At 38.8% G+C, this 21,856-nt stretch overlaps 1 protein-coding gene across 1 annotated transcript in view; it reads left to right on the top strand.

The window, feature by feature from the left end:
• Positions 1-664: 664 nt before the first annotated feature.
• The window catches only part of LOC122790510 (protein mono-ADP-ribosyltransferase PARP14-like), an 897,392-nt gene continuing 876,200 nt past the window's right edge, over positions 665-21,856 (top strand). The window contains exon 1 of the mRNA XM_044058061.1: positions 665-915. Coding sequence (XP_043913996.1) covers positions 711-915 — 205 coding nt within the window. The 5' untranslated portion in view covers positions 665-710. The remainder of the gene's footprint in view (positions 916-21,856) is intronic.

Below are 21,856 nucleotides of genomic sequence, written 5' to 3' on the forward strand. Positions count from 1 at the left end.
CAGATTACATCCCTTACACATACATAAATGAAAAACATTAAAAAGAAATGACAATAATGTCCTTAATAAAGTCTGCACACTATGTGCTGCTAAAATACAACTGTATTATCCCAGCTTTGTTTTATTGGGCTATAATAAAAGGGCTTTTAAATTCTGAAAGCAGGAAATGTTTGGCTGCGGTGGTGCAGCGGTCAGTGTTGCCGCCTCATAGCAAGAGATTCTCTGGTTCAATTCTCAGGTGGGGAGCCTTCTGTGTGGAGTCTGCATGTCCTCCCTGTGGTCTTGTGAGTTTCCTCCAGGTTCCTCCCTCATCCTAAAGACATGCTGTAGGTGGATTGGACACTCTAAATCGTCCCTAGGGGTGAGTGTGTGCATGTGTGTGCCTTCTGTGGAAGGTTGGGTGCTGGGCTGGCAATACACTGTAAAACTCCACTGCCAGTAATGAGCAGACAGGTGATCTTCTGTGGTGACCCCTAAATGGGAAAAGCCAGAAGAAGAACTAGTTAATTTTCAGAAGTTATCACACTTACTGGTGACCCTAATCAAACAGTTCAATCCCACCTAAAAAAATTCAAAGGCTGAGCTCAGTGTGAAACTGAAACCAAAACCTTTTATCAAATGTAAACTTAGCTAGAAGACAGGTAAAAGCAGGAAGTGTGTTTTAATTTTTATGAGAAGATGGTACATTTCTTTGTGGATTTATCATATTTATGAAGAAGAGAACACATCCAGCTTTGCAGACAATGGCAAGCTTCCCCTTTTGTGTTTTGGTTGACAGTGACGCCTGGTTAAATGATCACCTGAAAACCAACGTAATCAATTACTTCAAAATAAAAAGGAAATCTGGAGGTGGAGAAAATGTCATTGAGTGGCTTTCTGCGACCCGGTTCAAAGTATCTTTTGCAGAAATTGAAGGTATATACATTATAACCTGGTACCTCTTTTCTGGTATTACTTTTAATTATCTAACAGTCAATTTACAGTTAATGAAATGGATTTGTAGAGTTTTAAAACTAAGGGCTTGTAGCATTTTTGTTATGTGTTACACAGATTCTGTCAACAGTACATGCAGTTTGCAGTATAAACTTTTTCTTCTCTAACAGTGTAGGTAAATGCAGGCTGTAACATTTGTATTGTTCCTATCTGCTCAGAGTTCACATACAGTCATACAGTGACACAGTCGTACTAAAAATACTGTGTACTTTTCCCTTATGTTGGTATTAAACAATCACTGCCACAAAGCTCCTCTCACTCAGTCTAAGAAAAGCAAGCTGTGAAACCTCCCAACTGTCCAAAAAGTTTTGCAGAATGTCCATATTTTTGCCCTGTCCTAAACTTTGTGGCTTTCTGGCAAATTGTTCAAGACTGACATCATTAAATAATAATAGTAAATAATGACTGACATTTGAGCTTCAGACTTTATATCCTTAAGAAAATACATAATAATGCAAAACTTGTTATTCTAGCAGCTAACGTTTATAGGAACAATATTTAAAATCTGTCTGTTTTTGGGCCTTTCCCCCATTATTTTTGGCTTTCTTGAGATTTCTTGCTCTGAGAGCTTGAGAGGCATTCATGCTATTCTTTCCTGTTTTTTTATTTATGATTTCCTGTTTTGGACTGTAATGTACCGACTACAAGTTAACTCAGTAAATGCATACTGCTTCATAGAAAACGCAGCAGTCAGTTGTGATGATGGCACGTGAAGAGGAAATGGTCTTTATTTTACATATGAGTCATGACTTATTGCATTAATGTTTGTAATATAGACTGTGTCATAAAGAGATACAGAATGGAGTTTGAAATAATTTATTCTTAAGTTTTTTTTTTTTGAGGCACATTTTAGGTTCAGCTATATGGATTTAAATTTATATCAGATCTGGAAGTTGTGATAAAATCATGGGAATAGCAAAGTGACACAAAATGAAGGAGAAAAATGGAAGTGAATAGTGGACATGTAATTGCATAAACAAGAACACAGGAAGAACAAATGAGCATGACAGTCCCAGGAATTGTTTGTTCTGGTTCTTCTTTGTTTACGTTTTCAGTCTGACTTTCTCAGCATGCCTGAGCTTTATTGAAGGAGTTGAGGGGGGGTGGCTATAGGACATTTCAAAGGTGTTAGCTAAATACCATCTCAAATTGCAGTTGTACTCACAACATAACAACATGTGAGTACAACTGCAATTTGAGATGGTATTTAGCTAATACCTTTGAAATGCAGAGGTTAGCATTGTCACCTCACAGCAAGAGGTTCTCCAGTTCTGTTCTCATCTGGAACGCCTTCTGTGCGGAGTCTACATGTCTTCCCTCCAGTCGAGTTCATAGGTTCATAGGATGATACTAGGCTATTGGCCTGGAGGCCCTTATAAGCCTAGCCAAGAATTTTGCCCATGTTCCCTCAAAGTCAGCACCTATTTTCCCTGTCCAGCAGGGACACAGGTGGGATCCCAGAGGTGTATTTTCTGTTTCCCATGCAGTCGTTCAGGTTCCTCTTAAAGAGGGCTAGAGAGATACTCTGATTGACATGGAGAGGGAGTCTATTCCACAGATGGGAGACTCTTTGGGACACAAATCTATCCCACCAACAAGTTCTATTAATGTCACAGATCAGGTTAAGGATTTGCAGGCGGGTTGTGCGCATGGTGTTTGTCTTACAGATATGCAGCAACTCCATCAAGGCAGGGTCTGAAATGGCCTTGTATTCCAAACACAGGTAAGCTCTGAGCAGAGTGACTGAGTACAGGGACAGAGCATTTAGCATATCTGTATAGAATAGCTGTTTGAGAGCCTGGATTTTCCTGGTCAGGGACCTCTGTGCTCTATCCAGCTGCTGCATGTGCTTGGCAAGGTACATGCTGAAGGGGGCATTGTACTCGATAATGGGTCTGATAAGGGAGGAGTACAGGGATGCTATGACTTCGTTGTTCCTGGATGAAATACCCTTATTTACGAGGTGGGCCATGTTGAAAGCCTTCCGTACAACAGAGGCAACGTGGTGGTCAAAAGTCAGGTTGCTATCAACCTGGGTGCCCAAGTCCCTCACGACTGATTGCATGTTTAGTACATTGTTATTAATGTCATAATTAGTGGGGATGACATTTTCCCCAAAGGCGATAATGATGCATTTCTTGGCATTCAGTTTGTGGCCATGCTTGTGGCACCAGTTATTAGTTTTTGTAAGGCCCTGTTGTAGAATGTTCACATTTTTATTTATTTATTTAACATTTGTTAAGCGGGAAAGTGCAACTTGGAACAAAGCCAATTTTCAGTGGAGGCCCAGGGAGAAATGCTCTAGATGCACGTCTTTGTAACATGGGAGGAAACCAGAGCACCCGGAGGAAATCCACAGGAGTGCTGGGAGGACAGGACTCCGCACAGAAGGCATCCCAGCCAAGAATTAAACCGAAGAACCTCTTGCTGTGAGGCGACAACACTACCCCTGCACCACTGCGCCATCCAAGTAGGGGCATATCACTAGGAGAATTTAAGCCAGCATCCAGCTTGCAGTCATCAGCTCATCCACTGGAGCTTCTCTGCATTTCTAGAGTGTCTGTCACCGGCAGATCTTTAAGTGATTTTTGTGTGTTACTCCCTTAATGTGAATTACCTTATGGCGATATCCTCCCTCATTTGTGGGTCTAATCACCTTACACCATGTCAAAGTTTGTGTGTTACTCCTTTAATGTGAATTACCTATTGTGATGGCATCCTCACATTGTGGTCTAATCACCTTAACACCATCATGTCAAAGTGTAACAACAGTGATTGTGTGTTACTCCTTTAATGCGAATTACCTATTGGGATGGCATCCTCACATTGTGGTCTAATCATCTTAACACCATCATGTCAAAGTGTAACAACAGTGATTGTGTGTTACTCCTTTAATGCGAATTACCTATTGTGATGGCATCTTCACATTGTGGTCTAATCACCTTAACACCATCATGTCAAAGTGTAACAACAGTGATTGTGTGTTACTCCTTTAATGCGAATTACCTATTGGGATGGCATCCTCACATTGTGGTCTAATCACATTAACACCATCATGTCAAAGTGTAACAACAGTAATTGTGTGTTACTCCTTTAATGCGAATTACCTATTGCGATGGCATCCTCACATTGTGGTCTAATCACGTTAACACCATCATGTCAAAGTGTAACAACAGTAATTGTGTGTTACTCCTTTAATGCGAATTACCTATTGTGATGGCATCCTCACATTGTGGTCTAATCACCTTAACACCATCATGCCAAAGTGTAACAACAGTGATTGTGTGTTACTCCTTTAATGTGAATTACAAATTGGGATGGCATCCTCACATTGTGGTCTAATCACCTTAACACCATCATGTCAAAGTGTAACAACAGTGATTGTGTGTTACTCCTTTAATGCGAATTACCTATTGGGATGGCATCCTCACATTGTGGTCTAATCACGTTAACACCATCATGTCAAAGTGTAACAACAGTGATTGTGTGTTACTCCTTTAATGTGAATTACCTATTGCGATGGCATCCTCACATTGTGGTCTAATCACCTTAACACCATCATGTCAAAGCGTAACAACAATTATTGTGTGTTACTCCTTTAATGCGAATTACCTATTGTGATGGCATCCTCACATTGTGGTCTAATCACCTTAACACCATCATGTCAAAGTGTAACAACAGTGATTGTGTGTTACTCCTTTAATGCGAATTACCTATTGGGATGGCATCCTCACATTGTGGTCTAATCACCTTAACACCATCATGTCAAAGTGTAACAACAGTGATTGTGTGTTACTCCTTTAATGTGAATTACCTATTGGGATGGCATCCTCACATTGTGGTCTAATCATCTTAACACCATCATGTCAAAGTGTAACAACAGTGATTGTGTGTTACTCCTTTAATGTGAATTACCTATTGGGATGGCGTCCTCATAGTTTGGTCTAACCACCTTAACACCATCATGTCAAAGTGTAACAGCAGTGATTGTAGCTTGAGATCTCCTAGATCACAAGGATCTGTACTGTGTTCTGTTGTGACTACCTCGCTATACTATGTGAAGCAACGTCATGTGAGACACTTGTATCCACAACCTTATCTCAGTGCCTTGCTTTCCAGCTTGGGGAAAATCTTTTACTTTTCCTTATAGACCTCTCTTAAAGGTGCCTCCACTTTAACTTTAAAACTAATCTGTACAGATTCATAGAATTATAGATTAAGTTATTCATAGCTTGTTACTAGGCTAATGACTGCGGGGGGCCCTTCTAATCCTAATCAGGTTTTCTTGAAAGAATAATGATGTCCTGTACCCAAGTAGGACATCAAGGGCCAGGCTTGTATAAACTACCTCTGTCCATAAGGGACTTGGGTGCCAGTCCTGATGTAAATTTCCTACTCTCCATCCACTGGTCTAAGTTGTGCTTAAACTGGATAATAGTTGAACTCAGCTTCACATGGATTGGAAGCCTGTTCCATAGGAGGGGCAATCTTTGAGACACATATTTGTCTCTCCAGCATGTTCTGTTTAATTCAAAGACAAAAATCAAGTTCCTAGACCTTGTATTTCTGGCACTCTTTGAGTTACGAATAGTTATAAATAAATAGAAAATTCATAAGTGTGGGGTTTGTGGATGCCTTGTAAGTCAGGCATAGATCACCCCTCAGCAGTCTATAGGAGACTGAGTAGAGGGAAAGGTATTTAAGGTGCTCTGCATAAGGCAGGTTTGTTACACCTTGTATTCTTTTTGTATGGAACCTCTTAGGTCGCTGTTGTTGCTGCATATGCTTGGTCAGGTACATACCAAAGGGAGCAATTGTACTCTATAATTAGTCTGATCAGGGCGGGGTATAGTGGGATACTGACCTTTTTGGACCTAGACACCATACCCTTACTTACAGGTTGCACAGCATAAAAGGATTTTCTCACCACTATCACCACATGGTGGTCAATGGTAAGGCTGCTGTCTCTGTGCGTGCCCAGATCCTTGACCACTGAGTTGACTCTTAGGGGCATATTATCAGCATGGTATTTAGATGGGATGGTTGGCTTTCCAAAGGGTACAACTATGGATTTCTTAGCACTGAGTTTAAGACCATGGCTTTGGCACCATTTGTTAGTCAGAGATAGACCTTCTTGAAGAATGCTAGTGTCTATAGGGGAGTCGATGATAAGCTCCAGTCTGCCATCATCTACAAACTCAGTCAGCCATAAATTTTCAGTATCTGCTTCCATTCCAGAGAAATAGATGACAAAAAGGAGCAGGCCCAGTACCAAACCCTGGGGGACTCCACTAGTGACTGGCTTCTTGGTGGAGTTGCCCTCACCTGTTTTGACCTCTTGGGTCCTATCAGTGTGCCATTTAGCTATCCGTCAAGTGACAAAAGGGGTTATACTTAATTTATTGAGCTTGTCTAGAATGCCTCAGTGAGGTATTGTACCAACAGCCTTAGCCAGGTCGAGGTAAACTGTATTACCTTCATCCAGTGATTTGGTGACCCTCTCAAAAAACTCACATTTAATAGGATAGACTTTCCTTTAACAATGCCAAACTGTCATGGGTTCAGAGTTTGCAGGTTACCTAGGTCCTCATTTTTCATGTCCATGATAATCCTTTCCATGGCCTTACATACGTGGCTGGTAAGACTTATGGGCCAGTAGTTACCCAGATCAGTCATTGGACCTCCTTTGTGCAGGGGAATGACTGTAGCCATCTTCTATTCCTAGGGCACAAAACCTAACTGAAGGCTCCAGTGGAAGAGTGATTCAAGTGGACCAGAGAGTTTATGTTTCATTCTATTTATTAAATATTCCGGAATGTTACTGAGGCCCATCAATGCAGTATTTTGGCCTTGGAAAATACATCGATGACCTGTTTCCTAGTAATTGTTCTTGAGTTTGTGGTATGTGGCATTTCTGCAGTATGTGGCATTTCCATTGGACTATTGGGTGGGAGTGAGAGAAGAAATTTGAACTGAATGTATCAGCCAAAAGGTCGGCAATTGCCTCCGGTTCAGTGTCTGTGATGCCATTTACAATAGTTCTGTGCATTGCTGTGTAGTTCTGAGCTTATGGATATAGCTGTATAGTTTTCAGGTGCATCTGCCATGTAAAAGCTGTGGGTTCTGTACTCAAAGTACTTGTATTACTTTTCTGTCACTGACACCAGAGTTCAGCACAAGGGAGTCATGCACTCCTGAGTGTGACATCCTTCGGATAAAATTATAAACTAATGTCCATCTGCCATTTGGTGGTAGGTCAGAAGGATGCCAAGCACCTCAAAGCACTTATCAAAAACATCAGGGAACTTTCCTGGGTCCTTTGGCCAGGTTTCCCCTACTCACCAGCATCTTTATAAAACCACAGTTTTGGCAGAAAGCTTCATAACAGAAAATTGTTTTTGCTAGCTTCAGTTATAGCCAGTCATAGTATACAGCCATGTTGGTACTGGCTTCAGCTGCAGTAATTTTACTGTTTTCACTGTATACAGGCTGCTATTAAAACAATGAAAATCCCTTCCCAATTACTTCTTTCCATGAATGAAACTGGTTATTAAACAGTAAAACCAAAAGTGCTAACAGCAACTGGAGCTTGAAACAATTGATAACATATGCTATCACTATTACTGCAATTATCAAATAATAATTCCTTAGATACAAAAAGGCAAGTTAAGACTTTCAAGTGGACTTTAAGTGCAATTAAAGAGTTTTATCACAACGTACTGTCCATATACTTTTAATTGAAAATTCAACCCAACACATGAAGTCAACAATCCTTCCCAGACATTTGAAGCTATTAACTTGTTTAGCTATTCTCCCTTCTGTCTCAATTTTCAGCTTTTTCTGATTTCCTCCATTTGCTGCCAAGACAACAATCTTATCTGTACTCAGTTTCATCCCATGTGCCTGCAAAGTTATAACCCTTTGCATTACCATACATAGACTGTAATTATATCCACGCTAATGCATGAGTAACAGCACATTGGCCAAGTTGTACATAAAAATTACACAAACACAAGAAGTCGATCATCATTAACCTTCCACTACTTAAGGCTAATTGCCTGTTACTCCAGGTTGTTCTGTATCATGCAAACTCAGTGTTTCAGTAACTTTGAGACCTCAGTGTTGTCACCATTTTGACAACTCTACTTAATTAGACCACTGAGGATTGATGTATAGTTGTCATTTTATATACAAGTCCTCTATCTCAGGTGCATTCTGTTGTTCCCAGTAACAGTTATCCAGTAGGAACTTTAATGCATCCCACTGTATAGCATGTGTGCAGAGATCCTTATCAGAAACCCACAGATACACATTCACATTCCTGACCATTAACCTCACATTTCTGGCTATTGACCTCAAAGAAGACAGGACTAGTATGAAAGTGAACAAAGAACAGACATATGCATACATCTGAACGAGCAAACACTCAGCCAAATCCCACCTATCAACAAAAAAAACTGACCCATTATAATGTATTTTTAAACAAAAAGAAATTTACATAAGCCAGAAAAGAATAAATAATTGTCTTAACCGCATCACAGTTAAAATAGGAAACTTGTGAAATTAAGAAATAAAACCAATACTACAAAATATTACACTAAAATCAATAATACAAACCACTATTGTTTAGTCAAAAAACATAGCAGCGAAAGAACACAAAATATGTAATTTGTACCCATTTCCTCCTCAACATATACCCACAGAATAGCTGCAATCACTGACTTATTACAACTTGACAATCTCTCAAAATGAAAAAGTTGCACTTACCTATAATACCCAGCAGCTGTTATACCTCTCAACCTGAAATCAGGAACAATTTGGACAGAGGCCCATGGAAATAGGCACAACTGGCTAAATATCTGTATGGCGATTAACATAAGATTTGCATATATAATTATGTAACCCCAGCCACTCCAATGGGATTGTGGGATACCAAGTTTTAAACACAAACTGAAGAACAGACAAAATATGATCATGAAACAAAATACACAGGATAGGGTTTTATTTATATTAAGAAGCAAACGTTTTGATTAAAAACATCAACAGTGAAAGGTTCTGCACTTGAAGCTGATGTCTATGTGTGGTACTAGAGTTATGGACCTAAACTGATTCCATGAGTATCTTAGATGTTCTGGACCTGTGTGTTTCACACACTGGTCATCAGTAATGATTTATATGAGGCATGAAGATCATTAAAGAGCTAAATTTAAAGAGACTATACTAGTCAGTTAACCTGAAAAAGGAATGCAAATTTCATTTTACAGCAGAAGGTTTCGCACATCTTTTTTTTACCAGAGACACTTGCCATATCATCAGAAGTATCACCTGAAAAGCAGACACTGGTATTCTTTGCAGTCTTCATAGTTTATGTCCTCCCTGTCTAGATGACATGTTTCTATGGGTGTATACCTACTCACCCTCAGAATCTATCATATCTCTCCAACTTTTAGTTTAAGAATAATAGCAAAACAACCATCAAAAATCATAGCAGAGGGTCCGCAATCATAACACTCAAAATATATGCATTTATAAATTTGATCACCAGGATATGGTGGCACAGTGTGTAAATTAGCTCTCATGAGGCCACAAGCTATAAAATGGGGATGCCTCTGGAGCTAACAGATATATACCTACATAGATACATGAACAAAATGTATCCTTACTTGACTCAGACAAGTTAAACATATTCCATATAGTATAAAGCAGCCAAGTGGTACCCATCACCCTTGCAATCAGTAACACCCATTAGTAAAAATTAGTATTGGGTAAATATTTAATTGAATCAAAAATTGCAGTCAGTTTACTGTACTTTATGCAGTTGACATACAAATTTATTATAATATTTACCCTAAAACGTCAGAGTATGGGATGAGTCAAGCTTTCCTGTTAAATTGCTTTGTATTTGCTTTATTATTAGTATGCACGCAGTTTTTATATTTTGATGTAAAAATGCTACCTCTGTCTATTGTTTCAAAGTTGGTATAGGATATTAATTGTTGTTGGAAGCATTTTACATCAAAAATATGTCATGCAAGTATTTAATAATGTCTACACACACACATACATATTCACACAGACAGAAACACGTATATATACAAACACAAACAGATAAGATGCAGAAGCACAGACATTAATAGATGTAAACAGTCATCATATGCACACACATTCAAATGGATAAATACATAATATCCATTAACATGTATTTTAGCTCATTAGTATCAGGACACACAGCACAAGCTAGTACAAACCCCCAAAACTACAGAGAGAGAGACATACATACATGCACACACACACACACACACACACACACACACACACACACACACACACACACACACACACACGTGCACACGCGCATGCACACACACACACACACACACACACACACACACACACACACACACACACACACACACACACACACAAACACACACAAACACACATGGCCGTTTTGTTGACTTTTTATAGCTCAGACCTCAGTTTGTGATCAAACAAATGAATTAATATAGCAATAACTGACGACGTCTGTGTGGTGCATTGAAGATTTACCCACAGTTGGTGTGGTTTAGTCACTTGGGTGAAGCCAGAGTGATTAAATAAAGCTAACTGTGGGTAAATGTTTAATGTATCACACCACGGAGTCAGTTATTGTTATTATACAATGACGTTATTTAAGAAAAAAAATACTTACTTTTCTTAAATAATGTCTTTGTATAATGGCACTGTAGTGCCCTTCTGCATTTTCTCCAGTATCCTGGGGCTTTCTTGATGTACTGTGCATGCATATGGGGCTTATGTTCCCATGCTTACACAGTACATCAGTGCTGTGTAAAGGAAACAACGGGGAAAGGAAGATTTATTTATTTGTTGGCATTTGTTTACCAGGAAAGTCCACTGGGCCAAAAGAGCCCATTTTGAGTAGAGGCCCGGGGAGAATAAACTCCAGAAAGCAATTAATATAATAGTAGCTAAAATTCAAAACCGCTCATAGATCACAAACAGCATTATAGAAAAGCAGAGCAATAACATACAACAACAGAGTAAGAAGCATATAAACATATGATATGTGAGCAATAACATACAACAACAGAGTAAGAAGCATGTAAACATATGATATGTGAGCAATAACATACAACAACAGAGTAAGAAGCATATAAACATATGATATGTGAGCAATAACATACAACAACAGAGTAAGAAGCATGTAAACATATGATATGTGAGCAATAACATGCAACAACAGAGTAAGAGGCATATAAACATATGATATGTACAGATTAACAGAGATTTCCATTGCTTTTTTTTTTATTAAGGAAAAAAACTGGGAGACTTTTAATGTTCAGGAAATATGGGACAAAGAAAAAAAGAATAATCGGGAATATTTCCTTAGTTTTTCCGGATGTACCTGATTATCCTTTTATTTTTCTCTGTACCATTTCCCTCATTCGTTTGAGGTCTTCGGTTTTGTAAACTTATTTAAAAAAAGAAGGAAAGGTAAAATTTGTATGGGATAGGTGCAGTGGTTAGCATTGTCACTTCATAGCAAGAGGTTCTGTGGTTTGATTCTCAGCTGGGGTGCCTTTTGTACGGCGTTTGCATGTCCTCCCTGCGGTCATGTAGGTTTTCTCCAGGTGCTCTGGTTTCCTCCCACATTCCAAAGACGTGCAGTAGGTGGATTGGGCACTCTAATCTGGCCATAGGTGAGAGTGCTTGCGCGAGTGAGTGGTGCGAATGAACTACCACAGCAGGGCTAGCCACCTGACAATGCAAACCTTGGCTCAAGATGATTGTCACTGCAGAAGTGATACACTGACCCCATGGGCAAAAATGGGAAAAGGGGTTGAGGATGGATGGACGAATACTTATCAAAAAAGTGTGGGGGACTGGACTTTTTTCCATTGATATATTTTCAGATTTACAGCAGGCACGCTGGTTGAGATGACCAATCAGTGTGCTCCTTTTTGAATATTACTGGCCAACATTGTATAATATGTACTGCACATGCGTATGGACACATCAAAAGCTGGGCCTGTTATATAGACATAAAAAAGACTCTCCCTTGTACAAGCCTTCCTACTTCCCACACTTCTATCTGCAGCCCCAATGCTCACAAATCTCCAATCCAATCTTCTGTCCAAGCTTGAACTCACCTACAATAAAATTGCCAGATTTGCTTCCAGCCAACCTTATCGCACTCACCACTGCATTGCTCTAAAAAGCCTACAGTGGCTGGAATTTCATCACCAAATTCTACTACCCAGCTTCTCATGGCACACTCTATCCTTCATGAATCTCATCCTGACTCTCTCTGTCTACTGTAATCTGACCTTACACTCCTAACTGTACTCTCCGTAGCTCTCAACAGCACCTACTGCAAGTCTATAAGCCTAAAAAAATATCTGCAAACTCCTTTGCAGTTACTCCGTAGCTAATGCCTGGAATAAACTGCCTTTAAGTGTCAGATCTATCACTATCCCTAAGTCCTTTAAAACAACCCTGAACTGTTGTGTGGCCCCTGGCCTTTTACATGGGGTTTAACCCCCTGTATAAATCATGTGTCTCTAAATCTTCTGCTTCTCCAATAGCTCCCACTGCCCTACGACCTCTCATGATATTTACCTCTATTACTTAATATAAAAAACTGACTGCACTTTATTATGATGTATATATTGTATATTTATTTTTGAAAGTTGTTATTTGTATGCTTTCTCTGACATTGTTGAACTTACATACTATGTATGCTTAGTTTAGATACAATCTGGTCATTTGTATGTTTTACAATGTAATTTAACTTTGTTCTGATTTCTGTATTGGAGCTTTTCTCCTCTGGTTTCTGCTGAAAAAGGCTATTGCCCAGTCATACTAACCCGGTCAACAAATGTCAAATAAATTAATAATATATAAATAGTAGCCTAAAACCACCATAATGTTTCTACAGTTTGTTGTTACCAGGTGCACATAGTATGTGAATACAAACACACACACACACACACACACACACACACACACACACACACACACACACACACACACACACACACACACACACACACACACACACACACACACACACACACACACACACACACACACACACACACGAATAAATACATAAATTTTAGGCGAGTGTTGACAGGATACATACAGTGCAAACTTTTATGGCAACCCCACCCAAACAAACAAATGCACACACGCATATGCACACACACACACACACACACACACACACACACACACACACACACACACACACACACACACACACACACACACACACTTCTGCGGTCACTTGTCTGACCCAAGTCCATTTTCTAAAACATATGTAGAACACTGCATAATTAATTTTAAATATTATATCCACAACAAAAATTTTCTGTCAGAGCTATCAGCATCTTAGTATAAGAGTCAGGGACAAAGCCAAAAATAATGAGAGAAAGAGTACAAGCATGGACAGACTTTAAATGTTGTTCTTATACACTTGAAAAGTGACTAGAATAACAGATTTTGTATTAGCGTTCATTTTCCAAAGGATATAAGATTGAAACTCAACTGTCTGCCATTTTATAGTGACTATAAACCTTAACAATTTGCCAGAAAACTAGTAGTCCCTTTTTTCTTTTTTTCCCTTACCTGGAGGAACCAGGGGAAGAACTGGAAGAAGTAGTCAATATACATGTTTTTATTTCTTCTCTGCAGTGTGTTGTTGCTGTGCACTGCCTGTTTAAGAAGAGAAGAGATTCAAGAGAAGACTTAGACCCATGGACCGGTCCGACTCTGCAGCTCTCGACTGCTGTACTTAAATTAAGAAATAACAAATGGCTTGGCGGTTGCTGTAATTAATTTAAAACAAAAAACAGTTGCCTGCTCAAGACTTGAGATAAGAAAATCATCCTCTCCACCACTTCATTCGTTGACTCTGAACTGCTGACTACTGCAACCACATTACCTTACGGAAAAAGGTAAACAGAGAGAGTACATACCCCCTCGAGACATGAGCTGAATTCCGACAAGCTGGCAGTCTGCTTCCTGAAGCTGATGTCATTGCACACACCCTGCACGTGATGACGTCAGTGACAAATCCATCAAAAAAAGAAAACGGGAATTTCGGAAATTAAAGGGGCCACTCAGGAATTTGTGGCATCCCAATATTTTGTCCTCAAAACTGGTATTTACTGAGAAAGTTGGTTAGGTTGAGAGGTATGTGTATGTGTAGGATTCACACAGTCTTCTGGTAGTAATATTTTTCTACAAATATATCAATTTCCAAATAATTTTCCGCAGACATGTAGCTATATAGCTAATAACCGTGTAACACAACATACGTATTATTCCTAAAGCAAGGCTCAACAGGGCTTTCTGCCCTTTTACAAAAGTAAGAGTATAAAAAATGTTGCACTAAACCTCTCCTCCAGCTTTTTATTCTGACTCTGGGTCCTCAACTCACCCAGAAATCCTGTGGAAAGTTAAAACATGCTTCAACACCTACAAAGCTATACCCACCAATAATGACAATTGCACCATATGTACCCTGAATTTAAAATCCTTTAATTGTGAAGTGTTGATAGAATGGGAACCCGTCAGATGTGAAAGAGTGTCTGTCTCCCCTCACTCATTAATGTAAATGGGGACATTTTCACCTCTTTTTCACTGTATCACTAAGCTGAATGAAACCATTTTCACCTCCATCCCCACCTACTGTGGTATTCTTTGCAGCAATAGAAAGTTGTGTTTTAGCTGAAACTTCAAGAGATTAAATTCTAGCACACAAATTAAGAATGACAAAACCAAGTCTAGTAACTGACTAATCTAAGTCTAGTAACTGATTGATCAACTACTGGTCTGGTGTGACAGCAACAGTCTAGCACTGAATGTCAGCAAGACAAAGGAGTTGATCGTTGATTTCAGAAGATCTCAAGTACCACACAAACCTCTAGTGATGAAAGGGATGACAGTGGAAAGGGTCAAGAGTGCAACGTTCTTGGGTTTTCATATCATGGAGAACTTATCCTGGTCAATCCATGTATCCAGCATAGTCAAAAAAGCTCAGCAACGCTTACAGTTTCTAAGGAAACTTAGGAAGGGAAAATTACCACGCTCCATACTTCCGACCTTTTATAGGGGCACCATTGAAAGTGTCCTGACCAACAGCATCGCAGTCTGGTATGGGATCTGTAACAATCAGGATTAGAAGGCTCTCAAGAGAGTTGTAAGGTCCAACATATATATATATATATATATTGGGGAGGCGGAAAAGGAATGCAAAAATCAAAAATCAACCTAACTAACCTATTATATTCCTTAATGATGCTGGGCTTGATGCTATGCCTAAAGTCGTTTAATGCTCTGGAAGACTAAAGCATTTTTTTCAAACTGCCATTTCATTAAAACAATGTCTAAATACCCTTATTTATTACCATGATTACTAACCAGTATTTATTTATAAAATATATATTTGAAAAATGATGTAGACTAGACTCAATATGCCTATATAAGGCATCTTTTCTTTTTCTTCAATCATGATTCTGATTGAGATTGATGCTGCGGTCCCTGGAAAGCCCCGATGTAAAACCAGGCTGTGAAAGTCACAGGCACATAATAACATCACACCATAACTCTCACACCTACTATAACAATCAAAATGAGCGCTGACCTAATGTAAATCCCAGCCACTTTTATTTGTGGAACCAGTAGAATTAATCAAATGACAACAACACAAGGCACACAATCTGAAGTGCCCCTGTCTGTTGGTGCCCTTTCTAATACACATAATCCCCAATATATGCTTTTAGTGAATGACCTTTCCTAAAAACATCTAGTGCTTGTAACTATTGTCTAAATTACTAGTTTATCTAAATTTTAATTTTTGTGTAAAATTCTCAGAAATGTGGTGTGATCATGCAAGGTGGGTGTGGTGGAAAAAGCAGTTAAAAGCAGTTACCCAATGTGTGCCTACCACCAAGCTCACCACCAGTCTCAAGATCAAGCCTACAGTAGTGTGTGTCTTGGTTCAGCCAAACTCAAACTAAAGAAGCAGTTTACCAGTCTAATGCCATGTAATAAATACCAATAAACCACAGTGATAAACTTTGATATAACTTTGAAACATACACTTACCGGAATACACGGCCTAATAAACTAATCAACATCAAATTAAATTCAAATGAAAAGTCCAGAATTCAAAATCCAAACTAGTGCAGCCTGGCCGCTTCCCCTTTAACAATTGCTTTCTATTGGTTTCTTTGCAACTTCAGGTGGTCATATAGCTAACTAGAATAAATTAAATAGAGCGTGAAAATGGTGAGTTATTAAATAATGGAACAAAATCAACAAATCAGCTGGGAAATAAAAATGCAATTGCGTCTTCATACTTTACTGGCAAAAATGGTAAGAATTCCCAGGTAATAATATATAATCAAAATGCCTTAACTCGCTATCAAATCCACTTCCAAATTATGACAAAGTCGTCCAAAAGGCAGACTAATAAACTAACATGCATAAATGTATTTAGTGGTAACAATTTGTTGCTCCAGTATAACATTACATGAATTGGTATAAACTGGGGCACAGGCAGCTATAGCAGTACACCAATCAACGCTGTAATAACAACCTCCTGAGATGGTTGTTAAACAACATTTCAAATTTCCATCAAACCCAGACCAACTAGATTAATCGCCAAGCGAATTCTGTCTTTTTTTAAATCTGATTCATTGACCAATTCCCCCTTGTAATAACAGCCCTATTAAACAAATTCTACACGTCACCTGTCAAATCACGGGATCCCTACTGTCATCACTATAAAAAATTTATCTTCCAGAACCTTTAATTTTTTTCCAAAATGACCAAGAATCTTTCTTGTAACCACTTCATTGTTCATAATCCTTTTCATTCATCCAAAAATTTGTTTGCTTAACTTTTTTAATCGCTTTTGCTTTAACAGCTTCAGCTTAAACTAAGTTGTTAAAGATTTAAAAAACAATTATCTCTGAGGGATAATCCATACACAAATATCTGTACATCTTCTACGTATATACCCTGCCATTAATAATCACGTTATTTATAATTAATCCAATACTTTAAATTACTAATAGCTTTGGCTTGTTAAGGCTATATAGACTTAAAGCTACTGTAGCTAACAAGGCTAGGTAACATAATACACACTATCATCACTTATCCATTTTAGCCATGCGCTTTACCTTGTCCGCATTCATAGATGGTTCCATTATTTCCCAATTTCTAATCAAGATATCTTTAAATGCATTAAATTATCTATTTCATCATAAATAATTTATTATATTTTCATCTCTAATGGTTTTAAATGCTTCCCTAAAAGAAAACAATAAAATCTTGTCATTTTACTCAATCAAACCATTATTAGGGGGCATATACTTGCTTGGTTTCTTAACATAGCTTTTGCATTGCTACAGTTAGCCATTTTATAACAAATGCAAATTTATTCTTACTAACATTTTTAAATTTAATTTCAAAATTTTTTGCTATGTTCCCAAGGTATGGGACACTGGTTAATTACTTGCTGCACTAACATGCCGCTTCGGTTGATGGTAATACAGAATAATTGTTACAAATAAAATCTACGTAGGTGTAATACTTTGATTGTAGATTTAAAAAAGTTACAAGTGTTAAAACTTGTCAAGGACCTATGAGGCTTAATATTACAAACTCACTATCACAGTCATCTTATACTACTTGAATTAATGCCTCAATATCACGATCATCTATAAACAGTGAACGCCACATCTTAGAAGATCAACATTACCAAGCTGACTGTGTTACCTGGTGCCCAAATAAGTAAAAAAAGGATGTAAACTAAATAAAGTTAAGGAAACTATTATCCCCATACCAAAATTTGTCAGCCATAAAAAATTTCAGGCCTTAGAGGGTAAAACAATTACAAACAAAAACTGCTGTTTAAAGCTAAAATCACATATAACCATCCACTAAAGCAGCAGTTGCTGCGTAATGGCTGGTATTAATAGATCAATTTCAACCCAACATCACTCACTACAACTCACTACAGTTGAAGCAAAGCATTTAAACTAAAATAATTCATCAGATTATCATTAAATGAATCCAAACAACCCCACTCAGAATAAGAAAACAAATCTGAAGTTGAGTAAAAGGAAAGAAAAAAAACCCAAAAAAATATTACCACAAAGTAATGTAAGGTTGTTTTATCTACATGTTACATGTTACTGCATCGCTGTTGTAGGTTGGTTCTCATCCATAAGCTTCAAATCAAGGAATATACGCTTCCATGTCACACTATGAGAAAACAATATGTTGTTATATCAATTAACAAAAAAGGCATTATCTGCAAATTTTCGCCATGTGTTGTAAAGGTTGATTTAAAGGTACAAAATTATTAAATGTTATTTCAGAAATAAAGAAGTAAAATTTTCACATCATCACGCCAATTTGTTTGAAAAAGAGCTGTACAAACTTACAAAGCAAATGACAAAATCGTCACTATTTTAACAGCACAGTCCAATACTTTCCACATCTTTGGCGCCCTTTGAACCCGTAAAAGGCCAAAATTATCAATTAGTATCTAAAGACAGCCAACCAACCGCTGTACAAGCCTCTGCCTCTGCATTGAAAATGTGGATATTACTAAAATTGAAACAACGTGCGAGAATCCTTAGAAGGGACTACTAAACCTTAAATGTTGGCGCAATTAGATTCTCTGGTCAGCCCCAAAGCCTCTCCTCCTTTATACAGTTGGGCCCACCGTGTCATATCGCTGATGCTTGAAACGTATAAAAGGGAAAAAGTCAGGAGCCAGAGAATAGTTTAATGATGACGGATTAAAGGGAAAGAATTAAAGTGGCCTTAACACCTCACTCACATGCCAACATCTAAAGGTTCACATCCATCGCTGAAGCTTGTCTTTGGCTTTGGCGCTTTATGTCTGACAAAGGTCTTTGGTTGGTTGGGTTCTGGGCGCTGATTCCCCCTTAACCATAGGAAGACCTCCTTGGCTCCACATCACAAGGAAACTTCTTTCACCAGGCTCCACATTAGATATCCACTCCACTAAGCACATTTCCTGCTCACTGTTGAAAGCTACTTATAAATCATGTTCAAAATACACCTATGGAGGATCTACACAAATGCAGGTGCATTGACAGGGCCAAAAAGATTTCCAGAGATCTAACACATCCTGCCAATGGTCTGTACACTTGCCTGTCCTCAGGCAGGAGATACAGAAGCTTGCATTGTAAAACCACCAGACTAAAAAAAACAGTTTCTTCCTGCTCTCTGTTAGACTGTTGAACTCTTGGGAAAAATGAAACATAATGACTGTTACATAACTAGCCTGTCAAGGGGCTTATTTTATGGATGTGCAGTATTAAGGTAGCTCCCCCACACACCGAAGGACTATAAAGTGCAGCATGTGCAGTACTAAGGTAGCTCCCCCACACACTGAAGGGCTGTAAAGTGCGGTATACAAACTGTGCAATAATTCAGTCTAATCATAAATATGCTGCTATTCTTTCAATTTTACTTTGACAATGTTACCTTCATATTGTTCCTTGTCTTCCTTGTCTCCTGTTCTGGGAAGGGTGTGGGTCACTGCTGTCCTACTTTACTTACAAATTGCTACTTATTAAAATTATACTGTGATATTTTATTAATTTTTCTCTGTCTACATCTGCAACTGCTTCCTGCATTGAGAATGAAGTATTGTAATTTCATTCAGCTACACTGCTGTGTAGTTCTGAATGACAATAAAGTTTTCTTTGACTTTGACTTGACTTTGACTAAAAACTGACATAGTTTGGCTTTTCTTACCATGTAGTATAACATTTTGTGGCAATATTGTCATTATTGTTATTGATTTTATTTTGTAAGTAAATTAAAGAAATGATAGTCAGTGTAAGTAGTGACATATATTACCAGAATTGTGAATTTTGTGTGCTGATTGAGATGAAAATTTTGTCAACAAAATTTCTAAGTGGATCTTGATATGAGCACTGCTTGTGTGGACTGACTGTCAGTTTTAACAGGAATTTGCAGCCACATGTGTATTTTCACTAGGAATCCAGGCAAGTCACTGTGTGGTCAGTGTCCTTTAATAGCAGATGGCAAATAACATCAACAAGTGTTATAAATTTCACATTCACATAATTAGGCGGATTTGTGCCATAAAAGCTATGGTTTATCAGCAAATATTAAGTAATGCCAGCTAGTGATGTCCAAATAATGTGAAATTTTCATGCCCACGGTGTAACCTCAAATACAAACAGTGTTACTGAGTGGTAGATTCAGGGTACAGCAAGTGGCTGGTGGGAAGCATCATCCTTCCCCAACTCACAAGCTGATAAATTGCAGAAAAATGGTGAAGGAGATGTTTAAATGACTCAATATTCAGCTGCCTGGCAGAAGTACAGTTGTAGTTTGTTCACTGGAATGAGACTGCAAGTTACAGAGAGGAAAACGTGCTCTGCTTGTACACGTGCATGTTAAATCTGTTTGGTGCCCTGTGCCTTACTATGGAATGTGCTTGCACCACATTATAGGATGCCACCCACTGATTATGTAGTTGTGGCAAAAAAGTTCAATGATTGCATGAGGACTGGAGGATGTATCTGGAGGGGTATGACTGGTACTAACAGCTTGTCAGACCAGAACCTTAGATGAATGGTTTTCATTTTTGTATGCAAGTTGCTGACTGTCCTACAGGAACACCATGTCCCATAGAGAGCACCCATTAGTGCAGGTCTTCAATATTTGCCATGCAGTCAGGCCCACTACATTAGATGAGGGCAGTAAAGGACGGGGGCTTGTATACATTCGTTACACCAAGTGCATGTCCAGACTTGTTAGATACTTAAACCCACACATAAGGCTGCTGTTTAATCTTAGCCTTACCACAGGATACGTACCCAAAGAGTGGCGTACGGCAACAGTGGTCCCACTTCACAAAGACCCTGGAAATTACCGCCCATAAGCCTGACGAGCCTGGTCTGCAAAGCTATGGAGAGGATCATTATGGAACTCATAAACAAAGACATTGGGGACCTACAGACATTGGATCCTACCCAATTTGGCTTTGTCAAGGGCAGATCCTGCCTTCTGAACTTGTTTTGAAACAGTCACTAAGGCCATTGATGAGGGTAAGGCAGTTCACACAGCCTACCTTGACCTTGCAAAGCCTTTGACACAATACCCCACTCGGGCATCATAGACAAACTCACCAGCTTAAATGTAAACCCATATGTCACAAGATGGGTTGCAAACTGGCTCAAGGACAGAACCCACAGGGTCAGAGTTGCTGGAGCTATGTCAGACTCTAAGCCAGTGGTGTCCCACAGGGCTCAGTCCTGGGACCCCTCTTGTTCGGCATTTATTTTTCGTACAGGCAAACATAGGAGGATTGTGGCTGACAAAGTTCGCAGATGACTGCAAACTGGGCGCCATAATTGATACTCCAGCGGACACAAACATCCTTCAGAGAGGCCTCATAGAAACGGATAATTGGTGCCAGAGCCATGGCCTTAAGCTAAAAAATGTATAGTCATACCCTTTGGGAAAAACAAGGTAACAAATTACCACATAGGAAGAGGTAATCAGGGACCTAGGGACCCAGGTTGACAGTAACCTCTCATTTGACACTCACATTGCCAAAGTGGTTAGGAAGACCTTCTATATTGCCCACCTTATCATGAAGGGTTTCACATCTAGATCAAGAGAGGTCATTGTGCCCCTGTACTCTTCTCTTATCAGGCCAATGATTGAGTACAATGCCCCATTTGGGATGTATCTCACCCGACACCTGCAGCAGTTGGAAAGACCCCAAAAGTTCCTCACCAAGAGGATAAAGGGTCTTAAACATATGTCATAT

This window comes from Protopterus annectens, chromosome 16.part0 (assembly GCF_019279795.1).
Source record: "Protopterus annectens isolate FY-2018-M chromosome 16.part0, PAN1.0, whole genome shotgun sequence".
Lineage (NCBI taxonomy): Eukaryota > Metazoa > Chordata > Ceratodontiformes > Protopteridae > Protopterus > Protopterus annectens.